Genomic DNA, 22834 nt, shown 5'->3' with positions numbered 1-22834 from the left:
CCTGAGAGTCTCCAGGGGTCCCTGACATGCTGTGGAGGTCACTTGGGGACTGTACTTCCCCACATGCCTGCATCAGGGCTGGATCAGACAAGTGGGAACCTGGAACCCATCCGGGTCTCCTTGAGCCAGCACCCCCTGCTCCCCAGGTGTCATGGGTTTTTGATGCTGCCACCCTGTGGTCCTCCCAGGATGACCTTTGTGGGTTCCACCTCTCTCCTTGCCCTCTAAATATTGAGGGGCTCTAGGCTCGGTCCCACACAGCTTCTGTTTCCCATGAACCCGAGGAAGGAAGCTGCCATTGATGCCTGCGTGAGAGCCCAGAGTGCCCTGGGTGCATGGCCGCACAGGGCAACTGCCCTTCTGTGGCTGTGGTCAGCCCAACACATCCAGCCCATCAGGCTCCCCACTCAGCTGTGGGCACCTGCTTCTTCGCCATACTCCACAAACTGGGGATTTGTTCACAGATCCTGGCTCCAGCTCTGTAACGCCCGCACTGCCCCCAGCCCCAGCTCTCACCTGCGTGGCATGAGGCCGCCGGCCGGGTAAGCCGGGCATCACGTGCCTGCCTCGTGCACGCTGGTTCCCTGACCATCTCCTCGTGCTTCCCCACAGCACAGCCCGTTCTTCGCGGAGCAGCTGACCGCCTTCCAGGTGTGGCTCACCATGGGGGTGGAGAACAGGAACCCGCCCGAGCAGCTCCCCATCGTCTTGCAGGTGAGTTTCCCCAGAGGGGCCAGACTGGCTGAGGTGTCCCAGGGATAAGAACCCAAAGTCTTGCAGGCCCTGGGACCTGTGGCCTCTGGCTACCTGGTCCCTGTACTGGGGTGGCTGAGCTCCAGGCCAGCTGGTAAACCAGCCCTGTGGGTAGGAGTCAGTCACTGGAGCAGGCTACCCCTCCACTGCCCTCTGTGCACACTCAGGATTGATGACCACCTCCAGGGAAGGAGGGGAGGGGTGTGCCAGTCTCCCGTAGATCCTACGTGAGCCTGGTGGGCACCAGTCCCAGCAGCTGGGTCACTGGTGAGATGCCAGTACAGGCCCTGGAAGCTGCCCACGCCCCCTTTTCCAAGGGGTTTGTCACTGGTTGGATTGGAAAGCACACTTCCTGGGGGCGTCACTGGACACCAGTCCTTCTTGTGGCCCATCAGTAGGCTGGGGGCCAGTTCTGAGGGTCCCACCAGCTGGCTGTGCTTAAAGAGGTGGAGACCCCAGAGTTCCCTGCAGGTGTCACCTTCGGGCATGTGCCCACACCTGTGCACCTGTGCCATGCATGGCTGCCTGTGGCAAAGGGTGCGCTCGTGTTGGGACAGGTGAGAAACTGCGTGGTCATTGTCAATACTAAGGTCTCACAGGTTACTTTAGATAGAAGCTAAACGAGCTTGTGCTTGGGGTGAGGACATTGAACTTGGGCCGGAAGCTTCAGATCATTGTAGGGATGGGTCCGTGAGGAGTGGAACACCTGCCACCCCTGCCAGGGTGCCCCAGGTTGGGGACAGCAGCAGCCATGGCATGGCCCAGACTCCCGTCGCACGGCCCAGACCCCCATAGCACGGCCCAGACCCCCATGGCACGGCCCAGACCCCCATGGCACGGCCCAGACTCCCGTCGCACCGCCCAGACCCCCATAGCACGGCCCAGACCCCCATGGCACGGCCCAAACCCCCATGGCACAGCCCAGACTCCCGTCGCACGGCCCAGACCCCCATGGCACGGCCCAGACCCCCATGGCACGGCCCAGACTCCCGTCGCACCGCCCAGACCCCCATAGCACGGCCCAGACCATGCTCTTCTTGGAGCCAGGTCAGGGGCCCTTTGTCCAAGGATGTCCGTCTCGTCGCTCCAAGAAGGGCTGTGTGTCCCTGCCCCGGTGATGGACGCACCGTCGCCTGCGCCCAGCAGCCTCCAGTCTTGGCCCTGGCCACAGGACAGCCCGCCCTGCCCCACCTCCTGCTGTTCAGTCTGACTTGGCCTCCTTCAGGCCTTGTCCTGAGGGTCTCACAGAAGGAAGGCCCAGCTGAGCGCAGGGTCGTGCACGGGAACCTGCACTGGGGGCCACTGCTGCTGTGGTGATGCAGGCCGGAGAACACAGCAATTCCCTTGGTCGCCATGGCTGCTGTCCTGAGCAGACGGGATGAGCCGTCAACATGTAAGCAGATGGAAGTTCCAAAGAAACTGCCACGTAACAAAGTACAGGAAACTTGAGTTCCTGTCGGAGCCATGGCTCCCGCTGTGAGGGCAGGGAGGTGACGTGTGACAGCAGGATTGGGGCCTGCCTGTGCTCCAGCCCCTGGCCAACAACGTCCCGCAGGGCGCGCTCTGCTTTCCCCCCCGCCACACAGGATCCTGCAGGATCCCGCAGGGCGCGCTCTGCTGTCCCTGCCTCACTGTCAGTCCCCCTCCCCTCCTTCCAGCCAACCGTGGCACGCAATCCTTTGTAAATGGCCATTTACACTCCACACTGCCTCGGGGGAAGAGAAGCCAGGCCAGAGCCAGCTTCAGGTGCCAAGACGAGAGCGGCTGCATTGAGAAGGCACCTGGGTGCGATCTGTCATGCCAGGGGACGCTTGGGTTTTCACCATCGCCAGGGGGTCACAGGGGAACCTCGGCCTGACAGAGGAAGAAGACAGAACGCCTGGGGCTGGCTTGACAAGGCGCAGCCGCGGCTTTGGCCTCTGCTCCTCCCTGTGGGGCCACCCCTGCACTTCATCTTGAGCCTGTGTTTTGTCCAGCCTGAGCCCTATTATCACAGACTTGGCTGAGTGATCCCAAAAGAAGCATTTCCACCAAGGCTGCCCTGCATGCCGCACCCCTGCCTGACCTTCTCTGTCCCACCAGCAGCCAGGAGAGGACCCACTGCCCCTTGCGCCAGGCAGACACGGACACACCTCTCCTGGCCTGCCCACAGCTGCCTTTGTCTTTCAGCCCTGCGTGTGCACGGTCGCCATCACGAGACAGCCAGCATGGCTGAGAATTGTTAGCCGCGACCTCTAACGTGTCGCTGCTGACGTCAGTGGCCGTCACTTCCTGCAGAGCTCACCACGTCCCTGGCCCTGCAGAGGTGGGGGGCGGGGACCCATTCTGGGGGGCTCTGCGTTCCCTGCAGGTGCGTGGAGATGCCCCCCCCCCAGGTCATGGTTTGCAGTGGGAACACTCAGTGTCTTAGCGCCTGCCCGCAGCTCTGACAAAGCAGAATGGACATGTCATTCTCGGTGCCTTGTTCCCTGTTCACACGGGGGCCACTGCCAGGCAGCAGCAGAACTGACCTGAGATGCCGTTACTGGGCACAGGAGGCAGCTCGGAGCCCCGGTGGCCCGCGGGGAGGGAGCCTGGGGGCTGCCCTCCCCACACTCCCCTGCCTGGTGTGCTGTGTGCACCGTGGGCGGAGGAGGCCCCGTCACCTTAGCAGGCTCCGTTTAATTTGGTCTTCATATAGCCAAGATGAATCTTGTGTGTGTCACAGGCGTCTCAGTGACTCACTCAGGTCCCTGTTGTGGGGCTGGAGTGTCCTCAGGTCCTGAGGTGCTCTGACAAAGGAGCTTTGTTTTGTGGAAAATACAAATCCAGGAAAAGCCAGCCCATGTCTTTTTTAAAAAAGATTCATTTTGTTTACTGGAAAGACAGAGCTACAATTCATTGACACGCCAAATGGCTGCACAGCCGGGAGCTTCTTCCCAGTCTCCCAGGGCACAGAGGCCCAAGAATCTAGGCGTTTCTCTGGTGCTTTCCCAGGCATGCTAGCAGGAAGCCGGATGGGAAGTGGAGCAGCTGGGCCTCCAACTGGCATGCGTGTGGGATGGCAGTTCTGCAGGCGGCAGCTCAGTCCATATTTTGTAAACAGTTTGTCTTTGTGTTGCACTTCAATGATTTGAAAATGTCACTCTATAGAAGGAGTTGGGAAGGTGTAACTAGTACCACCCACACTTGACGTTCCCTCCCCGGCGCGGGTTAGTGGTTCCGTGTGACCGCAGACACGGCGTCAACGTCACTGCTGCCTCCACATTGGCCGCTGTCTCCCGCATGGCCGTGCGGTGCCTGGCACGCAGAGGACCTGTCACAGCAGTGACGGTGAAGGCCAGCCTTCCTCCTGCAGGTCTCCCAAGCACGTGTCTCACTGCTTTCCCTGGCCCTAAGCAGACAGCTGGATCAGAAGTGAAGCAGCTGGGACTTGAACTGGTGTCCCTATGGGACGCTGGAGCTACAGGTGAAGGTTGAGCCAACATGCCACGGTGCCAGCCCTGGAGATGCTTATTCTAAAACACTGCACATGGTTTTAAGTAACTGCATCAGTAAAGCTGCCCTGACTAGTTGGGGCACATCTGGAAGAATCTGTTTTGAGGCATCAGTGAAGAAGGGCTCAGCCTAGGGGAGCCTTAGCAAAGCAGCGCGGGGACACCCAGCTACAGCAGGAGGCCCAGGAGACTTCGCTGCTGCTGGGCTGGAGGACGAAGCCCTCACTGCTTCCCCGGCATTCATGGGACAGAGTCGCTTCCACATGGGTGTAACAGGGTGAGGCCCTGCCCCTCATCCGCTCGTCTGTTGGACGGAGAGGACCCCCTCCCACACAGCCCAGCTGGCACGGCTCCGACTGACCGAAACACTGCAGCCTGCCAACTCGGTGCTCCGTGGCTGCTGTCACCACTGCCCACAGAACAGCCACAGGGGAAGCAGGCCTGGGCCCAGAGCTTCCCAAAGGTGGGCCGAGGTGCTGAGGCCTTTCTTAAAGACGTGGGAGAGAGAGGGAGTTGGCTTCACTGGGGGTAGACGTGGGCCTGGAAGAAAACCAGAATGGTCGCAGGAGCTTCCTGGCGGCTCTGGGTGAGGCGGCCGAGGCGTTGGGCAAGCACGCTGGGAAGCTTCATGGAGACCCCTCCTCGCTGAGCCCCTTCCTCACCCACAGCTGTGCTCCGCACGAGAGGTGGGCAGGAGCTGGTGGCATTTGGCGTCACCAGTGTCGTGTGATCCCCTTGCACTTGGAAGGAAATTTGCCGGATGTTCTATCTGCGTTTTCCTTGAGAAGGAAGCCGGAGTTTCTGCAGTTGTAGAACTGAAGCCACAAGGCTGGGCGGTGAGGGGCCAGGTTAGGCACACTTCTCTTTGAACCTAAGCCCATACCTTGCCCCCAGCTTGTCCCTCGGAGCAGCGCCTCCGGGCAGTGCTGCTGCACGAGAGCCCGTGGGGTGAAGACGGGGAGGGATCGGCCTTCCCAGCTCTGCCAGCGTGGAGAACCAGCCACCTGCACACTGACCTGGCACAGGGGACAGATAGCAGGCCCAGCCACAATTCTTCAGACGCGGCACCCCAGCAGCTCCTGCCCGCGGCACCCCTTCCCCTCCCTCGCCAGCAGGTCCTCCAGGGCAGTGCTAGGGAGGGGCTCCGAAACCGCAGGGCTTGTATGTCAGGGTTCTTGCTGGGCGCAGTGCAGGAGGGCAGAGTTGGGTGGGAGCTTGTGGTACACAGCCCAGCGTGGCTGCCGGGGTGCTGTGGCCAGGACACAGCCAGCCATGTGGGGTGTGTGTTGGAAGACCCGAGAATACAAGGATGTGGGGCGTGCATACGGCGGGGGAGGGGCATACAGAAACGTTTCGTATAGTGAACATGCGCTTCCTGTGTCTTGAAGAGGTGAAGACTGTTTCCCGAAGTTGTCTAACTCACGAGGAGTCGACGGAGTAGCCCAGGTCATGCAGGACGACCCTGAGGCCGGCTTGTGTGGTCAGCCGGCTGGGCAGGCGAGGGCAGCGTGGCCACCTCGTGCTAATAACAGCGCCTCTTTGGTGTCTTCCAGGTGCTGTTGAGCCAGGTGCACCGCCTGCGAGCCTTGGACCTGCTGGGAAGATTCCTGGACTTGGGCCCATGGGCAGTGAGCCTGGTGAGTGCCTGCCACACTTGCTCGGAGCTGGGCCGTGGACAGACGTAGCCGTCGTGGTCCTGCGTGGGCCGTGTCTCCTGGGGACTGGGCCGTGGACAGACGCAGCTGTCGTGGTCCTGTGTGGGCTGTGTCTCCTGGGGCTGGGCCGTGTCTCCTGAGGGCTGAGGCAGCCGTCGTGGTCCTGCGTGGGCTGTGTCTCCTGGGGCTGGGCCGTGTCTCCTGAGGGCTGAGGCAGCCGTCGTGGTCCTGCGTGGGTCTGCGGTCCTGCACTAACAGGTGTGTGTGAAGGATGGGGCACTTAATTGGGAGGCTGATGTTACAGCATAGTAGGTCAGATCTCTTCCTGTGATGTCTGGATGCTATTTCAAGTCCAGGCTGCTCCACTTCCAGTCCATGTGCCTGGAAAAGCAGCAGAGGAAGGCCCAAACCGCTGGACCCCTGTACTCACGGGAGATCTATGGGCGGCTTCAGGCTCCTTGCTGACTCTAGCTCAGTTCTGGCCATCGTGGCGTTCTGGGGAGTGAGCCACTGGGTGGATCTCTGTCTCTCCTCTCCCTGTAATTCTGCCTTTCAAATGAAAATAATTAATAAAATAAAAAGTCACTTGTGAGGTCACATTAAAATGAGAGGTTTTATGAGAGGCAGACAGCGTGCCCATCACTGGCTCACCCCAGAGCGTCTGCCACCAGCAGAGCCACAGCAGGAGCCGGGGCGCAGCCCGGGGTTCACCACCAAGCGTCCATCCACCTGCTGCTCACAGGTCCTGTATTGGAAGGGAACTGCAGTCGACCCAGCGTTCACACGGGTACCATGACATCTCAGTCTCTAAGGCAAACACTACCCACTCCCACCTGAGCCTGGTTGGAGTCATGCTTGGGCAGTGGAAACGCTGCTGGCTGGCACGCAAGTCTGCTGGGCAGCAGCTGTTGGCACAGGTGGAATCTGGCCCTCGGGTGAGGCCTTGAGTCCTTAATCAGTGAAACCAAGCGCTCATGGCCACTAACAGGATAGGAATGTGGCCTTGCCCTTGACCCTGGCCTCTGTCCTGCCACCTTCACCTCTGCTGGCTGCAAGGTAGGAGTACTTTGGGGACATGTTCACAAGTCCAGCAACTTTGAGATAAGGACACAGTGAAAGTATAGGTGACTGGAATTAGCCAGTGTCCCTCCTCTGCCTTGTGCACCTGCTTGCCGCCATGTCTCTCGTTTCTCCTCCTCTGAGAGTCAGGACAGCCCTTTGGGTAGAGGGAACACCTGTCTGGACAGGTGCCAGGCTGTGCCCCTTGAGCATCACCATCAAGGGCCTGACCTGGTGTTGAGGGAGTGGTGGTGCCATCTGAGGCCAAGGATGTTAGGGTTGGGTTAGTCCTGGCCTCTTAGGGCCAGTCAAGGCCATCTGAGGCCAAGGGTGTTAGGTTCCAGGTGCAGAGTTCCCTGTGCTTGCCGGGCTTAGGGTTAGGGTTCGGTTAGGCCACACACACACACGCCCTCCAGCCACGTGTCCCACATGTGCTGACAATGCTGTGCAGCTGGCCCCTGGCAGGCTCCACGGCCACACTGACACCTGCACTCCCCACAGGCCCTGTCAGTTGGCATCTTCCCCTACGTGCTGAAGCTGCTCCAGAGCTCAGCCCGGGAGCTGCGCCCCCTCCTTGTCTTCATCTGGGCCAAGATCCTCGCCGTGGACAGCGTGAGTAGCCTGCCTGGTCCAGCCTCACTGTGGGTGGGAGCCAAGCCCGTCTCTTTCTCAGCTTTCCTCCTTCATCCTTGCATTGCCCATTGCAAACAGCAGGAGGCCACGTGGGTGCTGGGGCCAGGCTACTCGCAGTGGGACTCACCTTCACCTGCGTTTCCTGCCTCTTAACCCCAGCTGCACACCTGCCAGCTGTCGCCACTGCTCCTTGTCTTCTGAGACCAAATGGATCACTGCCATGAACCCCGGGTCCAGCTCTACCCAGTCTGCTGCATTGGTCCCCGGTTGCTCAGTCCCCCTGGGCCCCAACTAGGCAAGGCCCCTGTACCAGCACCTGTGGGTGAAATGGGTCAGCAGGCTTACAGGCGGTGGACCCCTGCCTCTACTGTGGGGCCCGTGTCACCCCACTGCAGGTGCAGGCTGAGTATGCCTATTCCGGGTGCCCTCCATCCACCCACACGCCTACCAGGGCCGTGGAAGGACGCTGACTTGGGAAGGTGTCCCAGCACATCTGCCACTGTGGTCATCTCCGTCACACATTCTCTTAATTTCTGTTGTGTTTGGGGTTTCCCAACGCACACGTGCTGGTGTGAACAGTGGCCCTGCTGGGTTCCTGTTGCCTGTCGGTCCCCTTGCCCTGTCCTACGGGGTAGATGCCGTGTCTCACCTGATTCTCATGCCTGCTGCAGGTCGGGCCACAGACCAGGCCTCGGGGTGTATCCCTAATCTCCTGTTTTTAAGAACTAAAAGTTCTTTTCCGAAGTTGTGCTGTTTTGTGTTCAATATCCAAGGGTGTCAGCTCCAGTAACCTCATCGTCAATAAGTGCACAGTGAGCTAAGTTTGCATTTTCAAGGCTTATATACATTTTTTTAAGAAAGTTTTTTTTTTTATTACAAAGTCAGTCAGATATACAGAGAGGAGAGACAGAGAGGAAGATCTTCCATCTGATGATTCACTCCCCAAGTGACTGCAACGGCCGGTGCTGTGCTGATCCGAAGCCGGGAACCAGGAGCCTCTTCCAGGTCTCCCACGCGGGTGCAGGGTGCCAAGGCTTTGGGCTGTCCTTGACTGCTTTCCCAGGCCACAAGCAGGGAGCTGGACGGGAAGTGGAGCTGCCAGGATTAGAACTGGCGCCCATATGGGATCCCGGCACGTTCAAGGCGAGGACTTCAGCCACTAGGCCACACCGCCGGTCCCCCAGTTTATATACATTTTTTGAAAGGAAAATTTACCATGGTGGGATGGGAGAGCAGAAAAAGGCCTGCCATTAATGGTTCGCTCCCCAAATGGCCACGATGGCTGGGGCTGGGCCGAGCCAAAGGAGCTTCGGTCAGGGCTTCAGGCAGGTGCAGGGAGCCTTTCCCTAGCATGTCAGCGTGCAGCTGGGCCACAAGTGAAGCAGCCTGCTCTGCCACTGCACCGTCATTTCCCGGGTAACTGAAACCCACATCACAGCTGTGTGTGTGTGTGCAAGTGGCATACACAGATCTCCCATTTGCTGGACGGGCCAGGTTGAAGTCAGGAACTCCATGCCAGTCTCCCAGGGGACTGGCAGGGACTCACGCCCTTGAGCCATGACCTGCAACCTCCGGGGTACGTTAGCAGGAAGCTGGGCTCAAACGGAGAGCACTCCGATGTGGGCGGTGCGTGTGCACTGGGACCCAGAGGAGCACTCCGGCCCTGGCCACCGCTGTGTGGCATGTGGCTTGGGAGTTCTTTGAATCTCCTGCACGAGCTGTATTCACGTCAGTGAGTACGGATGCTCTCCCGGGCTCGTGTTTCCAGTGTCAGCAACGTCATTGAAGACAGAGGTCTCCATTTCAATTCAAGTGCAGTTGAGTTCGTTCTTTAGGAACGGGGTTTGGTGCCACAGGCCAGGCTCTGATGCTTTACCAGTTTCCTGGTGGTGCTCCTGTGCCAGCACCACGCATGTGTGTGTGTGCGCTCATGCATGCTGCACGCCTGTGGGTCCTGTCTCTGTGAGCTGATGGAGTGTGTGTCACCTGGACGTGGTCACTTGTCCAAGCTGAGGGACTAGTGCCCACAGGTTCCTCTGTCATGTCGCCTGCTTGGGATTTTCGAGACGTGTCCTTTCTTCTTCCAGCCTCATGGCTGACATCTCACTGTGGCTGCTTTATCTGCGTTGTGTGGGTCTTGTGACTCAGTGGGGCGCGCTGGCCAGGCAGAGGACTGTCCCGCTCCTAGGATGTGTCTGCTGTCAGTCTCCTGGACGGTCCTGTGTGACCTCGGGCCTGGGCAGGCCTGCTTGGCTTGTCTGCTCCCAGTCCTTTGCGTCCTGTGCTGTCTGCATGAAGTAACTGGAGCATGCTGGAATTTTCCTGTAATGGAGGTTGCCTTGCGCTGTGAGCAAACATTGCTCATTTGTGCGGTTTCTCTTTTTGAATCTGAATGTAATGTTTTAACTTGGTTACTCAGTCTTATAAAGTGTGTTGCTAGAGTAATTTCATTTTCATAACTGTGCAGCAGAACTTGAAATACTATTTTTACGTCATCCGAGTGACAAGAATACACTTTGCCACATGCCAAGCTGTGAAATACAGCGTGTGGGGCAACATCAACCTCACAGGTGGCTCTGTGCTGTGAGCCAGCTGCCACGTTGGGGGGACAGACCCCTCGGTGTGGCCGGCCTCCCAGAGGACGCCCTCTGGACGCCTGTTCATGGCAGCATCATTTGGAATCACAAAGGGGAGTCGGACTGTGTCCGCGGGAACACGGCACATCCTGCGGCAGTGAAGGGCCCTCCGTGTCCGGATCTGCACTCTGTCCATGGCGGCCAGGTTAGCCAGTGCAGGAAGACATTTATGATGAAATGAGCATACGATGTATGCTGAGCCTGCATGCACTCGAGCAAAGTGAACAGGACGCCGTGGTGCAGGCTGGGAGCAGGGCAGGAGAAGGCCTTGTCCCGTTCCCTCCAGCTGCTTTCTCTTGCCAGAAGCTTCCACACTTTCTTTGTACCAGGAACTCCCATCCAGGGCAGTAATGCTGCACCCCTGCCTCTCCATGTTCCCATAGGATGGTATCGGGCCGCCCGGGCACCTGCTCCCGAGTTGTCAGGCCCCATGGCCCCTATTCTGTAGTCCCTGGGTGCATTCCTGCTGTCCCCAGCTCTGCTGAGGACAGCGGGAGAGGATCTGTCCCACAAAGCTCAGTGCCTTGCTCACGGCTTCCTGCCAGCCTCTGCTTTGCCCTCAGCTCAGCTGTGCGGCCGTGGGCTTCACGGCCCCCTCTTCCCGCTCTCTGCCCTGCCTCCCTTCTCTTCCTTCCTTCCTTCGCTACAGGAGGCTGCAGGGCAAGTCCGGGGGTGAGGTGGGGGGCGGCTGAAGGGGGCTCACTGAAGGAAGCCCGTTGAGTGTGCACACTGTTGCCTCGCCCCTGCCTTGACTCTGTCCCTCACACGTGCTAACGGCAGTTGGGCCTGGGAGGTGGCAGACCCATCCTACAGGAAGCTCATCCTGGAGGCCCTTAGTGGCTACAGCCTGGAGTCTGCCGCTCAGAGCCCTCACCGTGCTGAGGGCGGCGTCTGCTGGCTTCCCACACCTTGACTGGGAGGCAGGAGTGGGTGGCTGAGAGCTCGTGCCTGCACACACATGGATCCCACGGGCAGCGGTCTGTGTGTAAGCCGGTGTGCACGTGGCCACGGCTGAGCTTGACCACAGGCCAAGGACACGGCAGTGTCACCGCGAAACCCCATGTGGAGCCAGAAGCCTGTGGCGGTGATGGCATCACAAGAGGAAGTGGCTGCTGAGGTGCCTGAAGCCCCCACTTGCTTTTCAGATCTGTGGACAGAACTCAGCCCCCCACCCCCACCACTGCACATCGCTGTAAGCTTGCAGGCTTTCAGTGGACTTGTTTAAAGACAAATGCCAACTCTGTTCTCACGGTGGCCATGTACCCCGGCTGGCACTCTGCTGCCCACAGTCAATGTCAGAAGAGTGCCAAGTCAAAACCCTCAGCTAAAGCCAGGGACCTTGAGTTGGCCCTTGAAAGCTGCCGTCTTAGCTGCACCCGGAACTGGCCTCCCCACTCCTCACGGCCTGAATTAAAGACTCTCTAGTGCAGCGCTGCAGGGCAGCATCCAGTGGCCGCCTTAGCAGGAAGAAACAGCCCGGAGTCCTGGCGGAGCCTCTGGGCTGCAGTAGCCAGCAGGTGCCAGCTGCACCACCTGCAGGCAGCCAGCCGGGCACCACGCCCCCCGGGCCCCCCACCTGCAGGCCCCCAGAAGGTGTTTTTCGGAATGTCCGGGAGCTGCACACCTTCGAGGGGGTGTGAGATCCCAGCCCTTTTCCTTCTAGCCAAACGAAAAGCATGCAGCAGCACCCTGAGCTGTTTTTTTCCAATGAAAATTGGACTTGCAAAAGTGATGAAGACATGAATATTCATTGCGCTCCCCGGAGGGAGGGGCTCATGCTCATTCTGTCTCTCTCTGCAGTCATGCCAGGCGGACCTCGTGAAAGACAACGGCCACAAGTACTTCCTGTCGGTCTTGGCAGACCCTTACATGCCGGTGAGGATATAGGGACGGCCACACTGTCCTGCGTCGGTGTCCCTGCGTGGGGGCGTCAGGGAGTGGTGGCTACCCTGTTGCAGACAGCTCTGTGCCTCTGCCCGAGGGCTGAGGTCCCCGCACACCAAGTTTGTGCTGGCTCCTGTCAGCCCACAGGCACTGGGCTGTGCCCTCCTGTGCCCAGTGCAACTCCCTGGCACCCACACGCAGGTGCCTGGGTGGTCCCGCAGCAGGAAGGACATTGCTGTGCCTCAGCACATGCGTGGAAAGGCAGACGGACGCGGGGCCGAGGAGAGCACGGTCGTGCGCATGGCCATGTTGACAGCGACCTGGCTGAGTCATATGGGAGCTTCTATAAATGTTTTATAAGCGATTTCTTTCTCTTTTTTTTAAGATTTATTTTATTTTCATTACAAAGTCAAATATACAGAGAGGAAGAGAGACAGAGAGGAAGATCTTCCATCCGATGATTCACTCCCCAAGTGAGCGCAACAGCCAGTACTGCGCCAGTCTGAAGCCAGGAACCAGGAACCTCTTCTGGGTCTCCCACGCGGGTGCAGGGTCCCAAGGCTTTAGACCGTCCTCGACTGCTTTCCCGGGCCACAAGCAGGGAGCTGGACGGGAAGTGGAGCTGCCAGGATTAGAACTGGCGCCCATAGGGGATCCCGGTGCATTCAAGGCGAGGACTTCAGCGGCCAGGCCACGCCGCCGGGCCCTATAAGCGATTTCTTTATTCTTAGTGTAGTGATGGGAGCAAATAGACGTTCTGAACAGTTCTTGCATGAAACCTACTCGTACCAGAACACTGAGCCAGGCGCACAGCGTGTGCGTGCTGTCCCGGTGGCTGCGTGGTCGTGTGAGGAGCTTTGCTGTGTGTTGTCACACCATCTGGCTGATCTTTAACCAGACGATGAACAGCAGACAGGAAGTGTTACAGGTTCCGTGGGGTTGGCGTGGCGGTGAGGTGTACACCTGCACTCGGCAGGGTGAGTGGGAGTGCAGCCCAACCCCGGCCGGCCAGGAGAGGCAGAACGGTCCCAGCCACTTGTTGCAACGTGGTGAGCTCCACCAACCGGGACCACACGGCAACCCCAGGGATGCCTGTGCCCCAGCCACGCTGAGCCTGTGCTGTGTTCCCCAGCCGGAGACAGCAGGTGGAGTTCCCTACACCTGTGCCCTGTGGAGCGCCTGCAAAGAGCAGGGGAGGGGCTGCTGCACCGCGGCCGGGCTCAGGATGCCTCCAGGCCTGCGGGCAGTGAGCCAGGCGTGTGCCCAGTGCAGGTTGCTTGTGTGAGGCGCTGTTAGGCATGGCTGTTGTAGCGGATCAGTGAGCCCCTGATCGGCCCAGAAACAACACATCAGTCACAGGCAGGCAGTAAGAAGACACGTCATGAGACAGAGCAAGCTCGGCTCCGTCCTTGAGAGCAACAGAGAGGCACTGGGGCTGGGTCCCTGGGGGGGGTGTCCAGGGGCGGGGTCCCGGGGTTGGTCCAAGGGCACTAAGGGCACCTGTGTCTCAGCTAGCCCTTGCCACCATCAGAACCTTCCTGACCTAAAGAAATGAGCTTCCATGCCAGGCGGCCAGTGCAGGCCTGGGAGGCAGGGCCAACGCATCTGTCCAAGGGTAGAGGCGGCCCTGGCTGCAAGTGGTGTGGGGGTACTGGAGAGTGACCAGTCGGCAGGGGCCCTGCACTCCTGCAGCAGCTGAGCTGCTCGGGGACCAGGGCACCTCAAGCCAGCTGCTCCACTCTGCACCCACAGGAGGAAGCCAGAAAGACTGTTACCCAGAGGGAGAAGTGGGTGCAGGACCAGAGGAAAACAGAGACCCGCAGACGGGAACCATCTTGTCGTTCACTCTCCTTGTGGCCACAACAGCTGGGCCATGTCAAAGCCCAAGGCCCAGGCTCCAGCAAGGTCTCCCACGCGGGTCCAGGGTCCCAAGGCTCTGGGCCGTCCCCGACTGCTTTCCCAGGCCACCGGCAGGGAGCCGGATGGGAAGTGGGGCAGCTGGGTTTAGAACCAGTGCCCATATGGGTACAGGTCCCACGGCTCTGGGCCATCCTCCACTGCTCTCCCACACCATACGCAGGGAGCTGGATGGGAAGTGGGGCAGCTCATCCTGCTGTGGCACCGTGTGGAGCTCAGGGTGCCCTGTGGGACAGGCACTGCGGATTGTGGCTCATTGGAGGGATCAGACAAGGGAAGAATTAAGGCCCTAGGAGCGTGACGTGAATTTCAGGGGCCCTAGAACAAGTTAGATGGGAGTGTGTGTGCAAAACGCAGAACACCACGGTGTGGTTGAAACAGACCGAGTGCCAGGTCAGCGGAGGTACAGAGGGCAAGAGCAGGGTGCAGCCGAGCCGACAGGAGGCCAGAGCCCTGGACCCCTTAGCGAAGGCTGTCCTTGGGGCCGGTCGGCACCCCCCACACGGCCGGCTCCCACGGTGTGGCTCACGGTGACGGCTGCGGGAGCCTGGGAGCAGGAGCCCTCACCACGGGGAGACGCAGGACCGAGGCAAGGTTCTGTCTTCCAGGCTGAACATCGGACCATGACCGCTTTCATCCTCGCCGTGATCGTCAACAGCTACAACACCGGGCAGGTGAGGCGCTCTGGGCTCCTGGCCACCCCGGCCCCGCAGAGGGGTGCTCTGACCCTACAAGACGGTCGGCCGGGACCCGTGGCCACTTGCAGCTGGGCCAGGTGCAGTGGAGTGTCCAGTGGAGATCCCTGCCATTCACGGGGCCTATGAATTGGTGGGGGAGGTGTAAAACGTGCCAACTTGAACCAGTCTTGAGCTGCAGTCGAGGCACGCCCCCGCATCTGTCCCGCAGGAAGCGTGCCTACAGGGGAACCTGATTGCCCTCTGCCTGGAGCAGCTCAGCGACCCCCACCCCCTGCTGCGCCAGTGGCTGGCCATCTGCCTGGGCAGGATCTGGCACAACTTCGACTCAGCCCGCTGGTGTGGGGTGCGGGACAGCGCACACGAGAAACTTTACAGCCTCCTCTCCGACCCCATCCCTGAGGTGAGTTGTCCCTGCGGGGGGCTCGAGCTGGGCGGACCCCACCGGACACCCTGTGAAGGGCGTCATGGATGCAGTACCTGGGGGCCCACAGGCACTAGGGCACTGTCGGAGGAGACAGGTCTGCTCCCATCCTGAGGAGCTGGGAGTGGTCCCACATGCCTGGGTACAGGGCCAGGTGCAGGCCACAGGGAAGGCCCACACTCACTATTCCCCAAAAATGCCCTAAGCCCGCGCAGACAGACGCCCACGGAAAGAGAACATTGTGTGAAGTAAGATTACGTGCTGACACACAGCGTGACAGGCAACAAGTGATGTTGAGTCCCTGGGCCCTTGCTCCCGCTGGGAGGGCCTGTGGGGTCACAGCTCCCCACTCCGGCCTGGCTCCGGCCATTGTACACCTGTCAGGAGGATCCGCCAGTGAGAGTGCCTCCCGAAGGCTGCGTCCCACACACCTGTCCGCGCAAGCTCCCGCTGCTCCCCTGCCCCCTCTTCTCTGATTTCTGCACACGCCGTCCCCACCCTCCCCTCATCACCACCAGAGCTGGCTGTCAGTTCTCAGCCTGGAGCTGGCCCTGTCCTCTCGCCCCTCCTGCACAGGGTCTCTCAGACACCGTGTCAGTGACATCTGAGGGCCAGTGAGAAGGCCATGAGCTGGGGTAGGGCCAGTTCCTGACCAGTGTTAGCTGAAGCCGGCATGCCACTCCCACGAGCCCCTGCTCTAAGGATGACCCCAAGGCCTCTGACAAGCCCTGGCCGCAAAGCTCCCAGTGTACTCTGGAAGCTTCTCTGGGCAGCCCCGCCCCGTGTCCTCTGGGTATTTGTGCTCACTTAGAGCACATGGACGCTGCTGCCCACCACCAGTGTTAGGCCACAGAGATGAGGAACCAGCCAAGCTACCGGGGACAATGGGAAGGGTGGCGAGGAACACGTGGGGATGTGATTCTGTCCACCAGCCAGAAGCACCGTGGCATTCAGTCATAGAGCAGCCACTGGACGCGTTGCCCCTGGCCAGAGCCTCTCGGAGGTGGGGCACCCCCCTGCGGTGTGCAACTACCAGTGAGGCCTCTGGGGTTCCTTCCCCTGAGCCTCCTTCTGCCTGGGGCTTCTGCACCCACTGAGGCAGTGTTCCTCATCCCTGACACCACATAGCCCCATGCCCTGTGGTCCCCCAAGTCACAGCCCAGTTCTGCCCCTCGAGGCCCCGCCCACCAGATGAACATCTCCACCCAGCCTGCCCGGTCCTCCCTCTCCTGCCCTTCCTCCTCATTCTCCCCCTCCTCCCCCAGGTCCCCCCGGTCCTCCTGGTCCTTCCCCAGGTCCCCCCGGTCCTCCCCCTCCTCCTCCAGATCCTCTATGTCCTCCCCTCCTCCCCCCGGTCCTCCTCCTCCTCCTCCAGGTCCCCCAGGTCCTCCCCCTCCTCCTCCTCCAGGTCCCCAGGTCCTCCCCCTCCTCCAGGTCCCCCAGGTCCTCCCCCTCCTCCTCCAGGTCCCCCAGGTCCTCCCCCTCCTCCTCCTCCAGGTCCCCAGGTCCTCCCCCTCCTCCAGGTCCCCCAGGTCCTCCCCCTCCTCCTCCAGGTCCCCCCGGTCCTCCCCCTCCTCCTCCTCCAGGTCCCCCAGGTCCTCCCCCTCCTCCTCCAGGTCCCCCCGGTCCTCCCCCTCCTCCTCCAGGTCCTCCATGTCCTCCCCTCCTCCCCCAGGTCCTCCCCTTCCTCCTCCTCCCGGTCCCCCCCCCCCCCGGTCTCCCCGGTCCCCCCAGGTCCCCCCAGTTCCCCCCTCACAGGTGTGCCCACTGTACTCACTGCCCTCTCCTTCCCTACCCATACTACAGCCCCATACCTCCACCCCTCCTCCTCCCGCTGGAGCCTGCCCCCCGCACTGGCCCCTCCTGAGCCTGCCCCCCACACCAAAGCAGGAGCTGCACCGGGAGCCGGAGCTTCAGCCGGGTCTCCACATGAACGATTGCAGCCCAGACACAGGCCATTTCCTGTTGCTTTCCCCAGGCCCTAACAGAGTGTGGTACCCAACCCCAGCTGCGGGCGTGACCGTGACCCTGACTCAGGGAGGCTGGCCCCGGTACCCAACCCCAGCTACAGGCATGACTGTGACCCTGACTTGCAGGTGCGCTGTGCAGCCGTCTTCGCTCTGGGCACATTTGTGGGCAACTCTGCTGAGAGGACAGACCACTCCACCACCATCGACCACAACGTGGCCATGATGCTGGCCCAGCTGATCAATGACGGCAGCCCCATGGTGCGGAAGGTGCGTGACCCTGCGAGTGGGTACCAGTGGGCTTCCCCTAGGCTCCAGGCCCCAAGCCAGGGCTGCCCCATCCGTGGTGCATCTCTCCACGAGGTCTAATGTATGTGCTTCGAGGGAGGCAGTGGGCTGCGTCTCCCAGCTTTTCTAGTGGGGAGTACACCCCTCAGCAGGTGTAAAGGACGGTGTCCCCTGGCCAGCAGAGGGCTCTCCATGGCAATGGTATCAGCGACTAAACGTGACCATGGCTTGCCCGAGGCCTGTAGGGCTCACAGGTTGCTGTCTGGCCACATAACCCTGTGAGACGCATGCTCCCCACAACCTGCTCCCTCCTGCTTCCGGCAGGCTTCTGAGGACACTGGTTCACGGCTAGTGCCTCGGAGGTGGCCTGGAGTGGACAGCGTCCCATCCGGTGGGGAAGGCAGGCCAGTGTGCTGCCTCGGTGGGTCTCAGATGCCTGGGAGCTCTGCAGGCCCTAAGCCAGCAGGAGGCGCCGTGTGGCTTAGGCTGTTGGTTTGAGGCACTAGGGGGATGTGGTCCTAACAGGCTCACCACCCACAGTCAGAAAGCAGGCGGGTACCCCCATCTCGAGTTCCTGAGTGCCCACATGCCAAACCTTCTAAGGAGATGGGCATGGTAACATGCCAGCCCAGTGAACCCGTGGGTGATTCCTCTAATTGTCCATTAAACTTCGCTCTCAAGGAAAGCTTCCTTTTGCCCAAACATCATAAACAGGAGGGCTGTCCATGGGGATGTCCTGAGCCAACTGGGCCAGAGGAGTGGGCCGGCAGTCCGGGAGTGCCCGTGGGCACCACTCTGGGCCTCCAGCCTGGGTGTGGCTCTCCACGTCACCAGGGCAACATGCCATGTGCCTGTCTGGAGTTGCAGGCCACGGCACGTCCTGGTGTGTCGAGACCCAGACGAGCTATGACCAGCTGCTCTGCTCCTGCCTGTGTCCACTCTGTGCGGCACACCTCAGCCACGGCCGAAGCCCTGGCAGAGGGGTGCCAGGCACACCTACCTAAGGGCACACGTCATCCTGGGGGAGACACCAGCAGTGCTGTCCTACCTCCTGGTGGGAAGGGGTTGGCACAGGCATCTGGGGAGGGTCAAGCACCCTGGGGTGACCGCGAGGGGCCATGGTCTGCTCAGATCTCCAGAGCTGGGTCTGGCTCAGATCTCCAGAGCTGGGTCTGGCTGCTAGTGGCAGCCCCTGTCAAGAGCATGCCCCCCGGCGCCCCAGGCACACCTCTCAGGACTCGCCTGTTCATCACGTTGGCAATGTGGTGTTTGGGGTGACCAGGGTGTCCTGGGGTGCCTCTCAGGGGAGGCGTTGCTGTGCAGTGCCTGGGGCACACCTGTCCTCCACGCCTCCTTCCCACGTGGCCGACGGGCAAGGGCTTTGCTGGCGTGCGAGCTGGCTGGTCAGACTGAAGGTGACAAATCTGTGTCGAGCTCCCATGTGTACTTTTTTTTTTCTTTTTTATTTTTTAAGATTTTTTATTTTTTATTGGGAAGTCAGGTATACAGAAAGGAGAGACAGAGAGGAAGATCTTCCGTCTGATGATTCATTCCCAAGCAGCTGCAACAGCCGGTGCTGAGATGATCCGAAGCCGGGAGCCAGGAACCTCCTCCAGGTCTTCCACGCAGGTGCAGGGTCCCAAGGCTTTGGGCCATCCTGGACTGCCTTCCCAGGTCACAGGCAGGGAGCTGGATGGGAAGCAGGGCCACCAGGATTAGAACTGGCGCCCATATGGGATCCTAGCACATGCAAGGCAAGGACTTTAGCCACTAGGTTACCGTGCTGGGTCCTCTCACGTCCTTTTGAACTTGGCTTGTCTGTGAAGAACAGAATCTACAAGCTGCACAGTCCACAGGCCCTGCCCTCTCAGAGACGGGCAGGGAGTGCTGGCTGGCGACCCCACCAGGCTCTGGGTGCTGGCCGAGGACCTTGGTGAGCTCAAGCACCATCATGGCATTGGTAGATGGAAGACCTGCCCGGACTCGACTCTGCCGGGCTCCCCGCAGCCACAGGGGTGCTGATGGCACATGTCACGCGTTCACCCTGCACACACTGGGCCCTAGTGGCACAGCCAGGAGTGACATGTGGTTCTTCCCCTTGCCATCTGCCTTGGGCATGGTAGGGTGGGATATATGGGAAGCCCCTAGTGGGGACGCCAGAGGAATGGGCCCTGGCTCAGGGAAGAAGGAGGGAAGGGGGTGGGGAGTGATCCAGGGTTCAGGGAGGGGGAGGAGGACCCAGGGTTGGGGGAGGAGGACCCAGGGTTCAGGGAGGAAGGAGCCAGGACTCGGGGGGGTCACCCCCGCAGTGCTAAGTAGAGAGACTTGGCAGTGGCAGGTCCAGGCTGGGGAGACAGCCAGTGCAGAGGCCAGAGCAGGGCCCATGCCCAGCAGGTGGGCACGGCAGTGGCAGGACTAGCTCTGCTCTGCAGGACCTGAGGCAGGAGGGCAGCCTCGCCTCTGTGCTGCCCATGGGGGTTTCAGCAGTGTTCAGGGGCAGCTAGCAGGCTCTGGGGACTTGCTCGCCACTGGAGAGGGAGTGCCAGGAAAGGGGGCCGATGAGCCGAGCTCCCACTGGCTGGGGTGGGGCTGGTGCAGCCAGAGGTTGACTGGGCCATGGGAGGCCACGTGGCAGAGCTCTTAGTCACTGGGAACAAGGCTGTGTGCAGTGTGACACATACGCCTTGTGAGTGAGGGGATGTGGGGTGTCCTTAGGCGTGGACACTCGACATGAAGCCCTGTGCCAGAGTGCCCAGCAGGGTGGGGCCCTGGTGTGGATCCATTCAGGAAAGCTGGGGGAGCTGAGTATACTTGCCAGATCCTGTGCCCATCCCAGAGTAACTGCATGTGGAGCTCACAGGACAGTCCTGGACCATTGCCTCCCCAGGCACCAGGTGTGGGCCACGCTCTCCACGTCCCCTCGACCCCAGGCCACGGCCTCAGTGTGGGCCACGCTCTCCACGTCCCCTCGACCCCAGGCCATGGCCTCAGTGTGGGCCACGCTCGCCACGTCCCCTCGACCCCAGGCCACGGCCTCAGTGTGGGCCACGCTCGCCACGTCCCCTGGACCCCAGGCCACGGCCTCAGTGTGGGCCACGCTCTCCACGTCCCCTGGACCCCAGGCCACGGCCTCAGTGTGGGCCACGCTCGCCACGTCCCCTCGACCCCAGGCCACGGCCTCGGTGTTGGCTGCTCTGCTCAGGACAAGGGGACGTCCCACAGCCAGCTCATGCTGGTACCTTTTGTTTTATTGAAGCAGATCAAGTTTTTGGGGCCACCTCATTTCTATAACCCCACTCCTCCCGCCCCGCGATCATTGAGATCTCCAGGCACTGAGGCCTTAGGCCTCAACTGTCCCGAAGAAGTGGAAACCACAGCCACATTGCCTCGGTGAAGGTGTTTGAGCCCAAGATTCTGTTTGGATTCTGGAATTTACCTTGCTCCTCCCTTAGGGACTAGGAGCCAGTGTGTCCCTGCAGGAGTCCCAGCAGGTGAAATGCGGTTGTCCCATGTTTGCGACGTCCTCCCGCAGCACCGTGCGTGTGCAGGCCTGGGGCGGCCTTAGCTGCTGTGGGGTCTCTGTAGGGGTAGGGGAGGGTGAGCCCCAAGTCGACTCTCCAAGTCAGGCTCTGACGGGCAGCACAGGAGCCTCCCATGGTGCCCGGCTGCCCTGGGAGCTGCGGTGTGCAGGGCCTGCCAGGCCCACAGTGCTGCAAGGACACAGCCCCGGCCGTGCCTGACACTGACGCAGAGCTGTGCCGTAGCCCAGCTGCCTGCGGAGCCTTGGCTGTTCAGCTGCCCTGGTCCTGGGCTCTCGGGGCCGCCTGCATGCCTGAGCAGGCCGCTCTTGTCCCTGTCCCTCCGGCAGGAGCTGGTGGTAGCCCTGAGTCACCTCGTCGTGCAGTACGAGAGCAACTTCTGTACCGTGGCCCTGCAGTTCATGGAAGAGGAGAAGAACTACCCCCTGCCTTCTCCTGCTCCCACAGGTACCCCACTTCACCCTGGCACTGCCAACAGGGCCCCAGGTCCAGCTGAGGCACCACCTGGGTCCTGAGGTGCCTGTCTTGGGGCTGTGCCAACCCACCGCCTCTCACCTCTCTGCCAATCAAAATCAGGGAGCTCTTGGTTTTTTGTTTGTTTTTAAAGAATTATTTGACTTTTATTGAAAGTCAGATATAGAGAAAGGAGGAGAGACAGAGAGGAAGATTCTCCATCTACTGATTCACTCCCCAAGTAGCCACAACGGCCGGTGCTGCGCCGATCTGAAGCCAGGAGCCCAGAGCCTCTTCTGAGTCTCCCACATGGGTCCAAGGTCCCAAGGCCCTGGGCCGTCTTTGACTAGTTTCCCAGGCCACAAGGAGGGAGCCAGATGAGAAGCGTGGCTGCCAGGATTAGAACCGGCACCCATATGGGATTCCGGCTGGTGCAAGGCGAGGACTTTAGCCGCTAGGCTACTATGCCGGGCCCAATCAGGGAACTCTTCACGATGGTGGAACTTTTGCCTCGGGGACTGAGAAGAGAGCATGAGCAATGAGAACCCCTACGTCAGGGCCATGCCCCCCCACTTCCTGTGGTAAAACAATCTCCCCTCCCTCCAAGGGTACAGCCACTGCTGAGGCACTCGCGTAACCAGAACTCGGCATTCCCACCTGGAGTCCACAGGGAGGGGCAGTGTCAGCAGGTGGGACCGTGTCCGTGCCCTCAGGGCCCCCAGGCAGCAGCCCACAGCTGCCATGTGCCATGTGCCATATTCCGTGCTGTGTGGCCTCCTGCCCTCTGCCCTGTGTTGTTCTGGTGGACCTGAGCTGGAGGCCCCTGCCTTAGTCCTGCCCTGGGAGCAGAGGCCGCCGCCTCCTGTCGCAGCTGCAGCTCCCTGGAGGGGAACAGCCTCCCATCTTTTTTTTTGTTTTCCTCTAAGATTTGTTTGAAAGGCAGGATAGCTCCTCAGATGGCCACAGTAGCCCCAGCCGGGCCAGGCCACAGCCAGGGCTGCTGCATGGTACACCCCAAGCACTTGGGCCCTGACAGCTGCTGTCACAGTGTCCTTTGCAAGGGGCTAGGTCAGCAGGACTCAAACTGGTGCTCCAGCGTGGGGTGCTGGCATGGCAGGCAGCAGCGTGGTCTGCTGGGCCACCGTGCCAGCCTCGACACCACCCCCACCCCGCCCCCGGCCCGGTCCAGAAGCCCGTCACTCACCATCCTCCTTCTGCTCTCAGACGGGGGCAGTTTGACCCCAGTGCGGGAAAGTCCGTGCACCCCCAGGCTTCGTTCCGTGAGCTCCTACGGAAACATCCGCGCGGTCACGACTGTGAGGAACCTCAACAAGTCGCTGCAGAATCTGAGCTTGACCGAAGAAGGTGAGGCACTGGGTGTGGCTCTGTGGGCCGCGGGCTGCCCTGCCCGCCTGAGCAGCTTGCTTCCAGCTGTGGGCACTGCCCAACTGCAGG

At 60.8% G+C, this 22834-nt stretch overlaps 1 protein-coding gene across 3 annotated transcripts in view; it reads left to right on the top strand.

Annotated features, from left to right (window-relative positions):
• Positions 1 to 22834, top strand: part of RPTOR (regulatory associated protein of MTOR complex 1) — a 209586-nt gene that overhangs the window by 161851 nt on the left and 24901 nt on the right. For 2 of the 3 annotated variants that reach the window (XM_040989808.1, XM_040989807.1), the window contains exons 11-19: positions 613 to 714; positions 5783 to 5866; positions 7445 to 7555; positions 12013 to 12087; positions 14622 to 14687; positions 14920 to 15111; positions 17229 to 17369; positions 21256 to 21373; positions 22604 to 22744. In XM_040989808.1, coding sequence (XP_040845742.1) covers positions 613 to 714; positions 5783 to 5866; positions 7445 to 7555; positions 12013 to 12087; positions 14622 to 14687; positions 14920 to 15111; positions 17229 to 17369; positions 21256 to 21373; positions 22604 to 22744 — 1030 coding nt within the window. The remainder of the gene's footprint in view (positions 1 to 612; positions 715 to 5782; positions 5867 to 7444; positions 7556 to 12012; positions 12088 to 14621; positions 14688 to 14919; positions 15112 to 17228; positions 17370 to 21255; positions 21374 to 22603; positions 22745 to 22834) is intronic. The other variant, XM_040989809.1, reaches the window with a different exon arrangement.

The sequence above is a fragment of the Ochotona curzoniae genome, unplaced genomic scaffold (assembly GCF_017591425.1).
Source record: "Ochotona curzoniae isolate NIBS_2020 unplaced genomic scaffold, NIBS_Ocur_1.0 contig_523, whole genome shotgun sequence".
Lineage (NCBI taxonomy): Eukaryota > Metazoa > Chordata > Mammalia > Lagomorpha > Ochotonidae > Ochotona > Ochotona curzoniae.
The sequence above is the reverse complement of the archived record's forward strand: the minus strand, read 5'-3'. Positions and strand labels throughout refer to the sequence as shown.